Source organism: Penaeus monodon, chromosome 18, assembly GCF_015228065.2.
Source record: "Penaeus monodon isolate SGIC_2016 chromosome 18, NSTDA_Pmon_1, whole genome shotgun sequence".
Taxonomy (NCBI): Eukaryota; Metazoa; Arthropoda; class Malacostraca; order Decapoda; family Penaeidae; genus Penaeus; species Penaeus monodon.
Genome location: NC_051403.1, coordinates 23,387,912 through 23,393,500, shown reverse-complemented (window position 1 = coordinate 23,393,500; position 5,589 = coordinate 23,387,912). Strand labels below are relative to the sequence as shown.

The following is a 5,589-nucleotide window of genomic DNA, read 5'->3' as shown; positions in this document are numbered from 1 at the left end:
AAATGGTTTCAGCCAACTCCATGACGGTGAGTCTCCACTTCTCCATTTTGCCATTTCAACCAAGCTAATAAGGCATAATTAGATTGCACATAAGCCCTCATACTGATAAATCTTCACTTTCACGTCCTTACTATTGGCTTGCCATTAATGATGATTACAAAACTGCACATAAGACATTAAGAAAAAAGTCATTCGAAATTTAAAGTCTTCTTTGTCTGTCTTCAGTGGACCCCGAAATCCTTCTCAGCCCCACAGGACTGGAGGCTCTTTCGCTGTTCGGTTCCGAGGAGAAGCACGAGGCTCTGAAGCAGTGCGTCCTTCGGGAGCGGGGACTGGTAAGTGCACACTGCTGGGCGCTGTTCACTCGCTGTATTTTGTATGGCGATTGGCAGGTGCTTTTGTAGATGTGCCTATCTTCATTATGTTGTGCTTATTTCATGCAACATTATTATCCTATTAAATGGTCTCTACAGAAAGCACATATAAAAAGAACTAGTGTAAGCGTTTTCTCACCTTTTTTCATCTTCCTTTCTTCCCACAGGTGCAGCCCGACGGAACAGTCGACCCGCAGCCTTTCTTGGACAGGCTGACTCTCGCCCTTAACGACACCCGTCCTGACATCCTCGAGCGCCTTCTTTACACTGCCGAGTCCTGTTCGGTCGAAAACGTGAGTTCCTGCTTTTGGTGTCAACATGAAATCGTAATGGAAGAACAAAGATCATGTCTGTCATACAAATTAATTTCTTAGTTACTGTACATTTTTCTCTTTTCTTAGTTTTCCCAGATTGATGACTGGAAGACGTGCGTCCTCTCGGGCTGCGTCCGACAAGACCTCCCAACTCCTGTGCCAACAACTCTTGCCCCTGAGGAGGAGTGAGGCGTCAACTGTCTCTTCGCTTCTGTTGTAACAAAGCCTATTTTTAATACAGAATGCAGTGATAAATATGCAAGTGTTATAGCATATTTGCAACAGTGATTTAAATAAAAATAAAGCTTCGTAATTCAAAACTTTCTATCAATTTCTGTTCCTTCCTGAGTATCGGGATACTAGGCTTATTTTGGCATTAGCATCATTACACAGCACTGAGAATCAGAGTTGGCCAAACCAAAAGCTTTAGAAGAATCAACTGGAGGAATGATAAAGAATACATTCATACATGTATATATGTACACATGTATACATATATATACAGTGCTTCTTTTTAGCTTTAAACAGTGTCATCTGGGTTCTGAATCACTTCAAAAGAAAGAATTCAAGTCCATTCCTCTGTTTACTTCGTTTTTTTCCATTGTACAACACTAATATCAATTAATATTTTTATTTATGTCGCAGAAAGCAATATTTTAATCTATAAGGCACGAACACAAACCAACATACAGTATTCAGTTATGAAGACTGTAACACAATAATGCACTTGTAACTCTCCACACACACATATATATATATTATATACACACACACACGTGTGTGTGTGTGTGTGTATATATATATGTGTGTGTCTTTTTATTCTTTTTATATGATAGGTGTGTGTGCAAGTATACATGTGTGTGTGTTTGGCGATGAAATGTGAGATGAAACTGACATGAAGTTCTCAGTTGCAATAATTCTTATGAATACTTTCCAAAACTGGACATTTTAACTCCATTCGCGGTATCTAAAAGCTTCATTCTACTTCATTCCAAGTCCCAGTGTGGAAACTGAACTCTGCAAGGCACATTAACCTAGTCGCCCAATTCCTGTGAATTCCTCCCATTCTATCCTTCTGTGTCTATTATCATCTCGCTGCGTTGAATTACTTTGCCTGTTGAAAGCCTTGAGTTATGTTGCAGTTTTTTGTGCTTGTATGTGTGTGCGTGGTGTGTGTGTGTGTGTGTGTGTGTGTGTGTGTGTGTGTGTGTGTGTGTGTACATGTGTATATATACATATATGTATATATATATATAATAATATAGATGTGTATATATAAAGACAGATATATGTGAATATTTATGTGCATGTGTTTCATTATTACAAATATTCATAGACAAACGTCATAGATTCAAAGGCTTTGGCAGGAAAACAATCCAGCGAGGAGGGGGGGGGGTACTGAGACAATGGAGGGTGATAAGGAAGAGAAAAGGAAATTGGGACCCATGATTTTTATACCTTGTAAAAAAAAGGTTCTCGCTCAAAAGATAAGATACATCGATCCTACAGCGTGACGTCCAAATCACTCCACATTTTAGAGTTAATTCGAATGAAGCTTCTAGAGAGGCATCAAACTTTCCAAAAGAAAATGGAAGGCCGCATAGAATAGTAAGTTCTGATTGCAAACAACGTTTAGATTAATGATAAATTTTGAAAAACATTCACGATGGGCTTAACATTCCTTAAGAATCTTTTACCCCATTACGCAAGTCGCGCATCGGCCTCGGAGCCAAAGGGTGAGCGATCCTCCAAATACGGAAGAAGAATTAATGGCAGCAGCTCCTGAAGGGAGACTCATCCCCAGGTAATCATTTATGCGTGATGCATACACACAAACACTAATAAATGTCCACACACATATACCATATATATATATATATATTATATATATATATATATATATATATATATATATATATATATATATATATATATATATATATATATATATATATATATATATATATATATATATATATATATATATATATATATATATATATATATATATTATGTGTGTGTGACACACACACACACACATATATATATATATATATAAATATGTGACTGCTAGGTTGGTCCAGTGGTTAGAGTACTGGACTCTGACCCTCATGGTCCCGAGTTCACTTCCCCGCCGCGCTTCAAGGATCGAGCCTGATCGCACGGCGAGAAAACGACATATCGCCTTCAGAAGTCAAATGCAGGTGTCATAGGGGACGTCGCCGCCGTGGCACTAGAGGTAGTGCGCCGAACCGCGGTTGATTAGGAAGGGCATCCAATCAGGTAAGGGCGGTGCAGCCAAATAATCTCGCAATTGTGAATTGAGAGAGTCCATATATGTGTGTGTGTGTGTGTGTGTTTATAATGTCTGTGTGTGTGCATATATGTATGTACGAGTATGTATGTATAATTGATGTGTGTATACCGTATACATATATATATACATGTGTGCGTGTGCGTGTATGTGTGTGTGTGTGTGTTATATATACATATATACAGGCAATGTACTGATAGATAGATAGATATAGATACAGATGTGTGTGTTTTGTGTTTAAGTATATGCGCATGCATATTCACACACGTCCACACACACACACACACATGTGTGTGTGTATGCGTGTGTGTGTTTGCCTTTACTAAGAATACGTGGTCTGCATGTTCTTGCTTTCCAAAGCCATATCAAGAGCTTAGGAATCAGAATATAAGCCCCTTTGTAAACGTGCATTGATATATAAAAATGCATAAATTTTCTTTCAGTCCTTTGTATTGTGTATGTTTGTTTTCCCTGTTCTGCGTTATTACGTGTCTTGCTTTGTCTTCTTCTTTCAACAAACAACACAAAATCATATATCGCTCTGCATTGTGGATGCATGCATTTCGCAATTTCCTGTGACGCGCGCAGTAATATCATATTGAGTCATACATCTTGTATATAAAGGCCGATTTGTTTTGCTCATTCAGTCCGCTTCGAGCCTTCTCAGCGATAGGTACTCAAGAGCCGATGCTTAGGTTGAATTTGCACTGCTGCTCTTGCCGTAACTCAAATTTTGTGTTATGGCTTACATCGAGTAGCCGTGATGGCAAGATGTATACTTATATTCGTATTTGCTTCTTGGATATAATGATATTGATATAAGTATTGACTTCTTTCCAGAAAATGATCAAAGCCTTGACCTTGTTGGCTGTAGTAGCCACGGCTTCTGCTATTCCTTCTTACTATTTAAGAGGTAAATATTCTGGAATACCCCTTTGACATGTAATAACAAAAATTATTATTTAAGATGTATATGGTCAGACACGATACACTTCATCTCGTGGTATACTAATATTTTCTCTCCCTCAGCCTCCTCATGTCAGGAAGCTGAGAATGTGACCATGTGTGAGGCTGATGTGAGTACTGCTTCATTTCGTTTTCCATCCTGATGCTCCACTGATACCATGAAATATACCGATTCTGCACCTATCCAGTAGCGTGCAAGTATATCATTGTCATTTTAGCAGTAATACTTATTTTAAAAATTATGTTTGATGTCTTTCTAAAGCTCAAGGTCTGCGAGGACCTCTTCACAGGAGACAAGGACGAACAGGCTAGGAAAGACATCTACAACAAATGCCTCGACGAAAATGGATTCAGCCAATTCCATGACGGTGAGTCTCCACTTCTCTATTTGTACCAGATTCTACTAAACTAATGTTGACTTCATATTAATAAGGCTTAATTAGATTGTACATAAGCCCTCATACTGACAAAAGTTCAGCTTTCACGTCCTTAGTATCGGCTTGTCATTAATGATGATTACATAAACTGCACATTAGACATAAATTAAAAGGCAATTCGAAATTTAAATTCCTCTTCGTCTCTCTCCAGTGGACCCCGAAATCCTCTTCAGCCCCACAGGACTGGAGGCTCTTTCGCTGTTCGGTTCCGAGGAGAAGCACGAGGCTCTGAAGCAGTGCGTCCTTCGGGAACAGGGACTGGTAAGTGTACGCTGCGGGGCGCTGTTCAGTCGCTGTATTTTGCATGGCTATTGGCAGTGCTTTTGTATAAAGGTTCGGTAGTGACGATAGTAGATGTGTTTGCTCTTGTCATCATTTTATTATGCTTGTTTCATGCAACACTATTTTCCTATTAATTATTATTATTAGTAATAGTAGTAGTATTCAATTATCCTATTAAATGTTTCTGCAGTCAAGAAAGTGTATATATGATGAACTACTATTAGCCTTTTTTCTCTTTTTTCATCTCCCTTTCGTCCCACAGCTGAAGCCTGACGGAACAGTCGACCCGCAGCCTTTCTTGGACAGGCTGACTCTCGCCCTTAACGACACCCGTCCTGACATCCTCGAGCGCCTTCTTTACACTGCCGAGTCCTGTTCGGTCGAAAACGTGAGTTCCTGCTTTTGGTGTCAACATGAAATCGTAATGGAAAAACAAAAATTATATCTGTCATACAAATCATTATTATTTTTATTTCACAAATATTTTTACTTTTTGTAAGGATTTTTTTTTTCTTATGCATGTCTGCCTTTATCTGTTTGTTTTTTTTTATTCTAATTTTTGCCCTTTTAGTTTTCCCAGATTGATGACTGGAAGACGTGCGTCCTCTCGGGCTGCGTCCGACAAGACCTCCCAACTCCTGTGCCAACAACTCTTGCCCCTGAGGAGGAGTGAGGCGTCAACTGTCTCTTCGCTTCTGTCGTTACAAAGACTATTTTTAATACAGAATGCACTTATAAATATGCAAGTGTTATAGCATATTTGCAACAGTGATTTAAATAAAATAAAGCTTCTGTAATTCAAAACTTTCTATCAATTTCTGTTCCTTCCTGAGTATCGGGATACTAGGCTTGTTTGGCATTAGCATCATAACACTATTGAACAGCTTTACTAGTATCAACTG

General features: G+C 38.8%; 2 protein-coding genes across 2 annotated transcripts in view; both read left to right on the top strand.

Annotated features, from left to right (window-relative positions):
- Positions 1 to 3,650: 3,650 nt before the first annotated feature.
- On the top strand, positions 3,651 to 5,491 carry LOC119584328. The gene is made up of 7 exons (XM_037932884.1): positions 3,651 to 3,675; positions 3,843 to 3,915; positions 4,032 to 4,078; positions 4,231 to 4,336; positions 4,557 to 4,666; positions 4,950 to 5,075; positions 5,259 to 5,491. Exons 2-7 carry the CDS (start codon positions 3,846 to 3,848, stop codon positions 5,358 to 5,360), a joined length of 561 nt encoding a protein of 186 aa, XP_037788812.1. The 5' UTR covers positions 3,651 to 3,675; positions 3,843 to 3,845; the 3' UTR covers positions 5,361 to 5,491.
- The window catches only part of LOC119584330, a gene marked incomplete in the record, with an annotated part of 25,957 nt that continues 24,215 nt past the window's right edge, over positions 3,848 to 5,589 (top strand). Inside the window, 1 exon segment of the mRNA XM_037932887.1 lies at positions 3,848 to 3,854.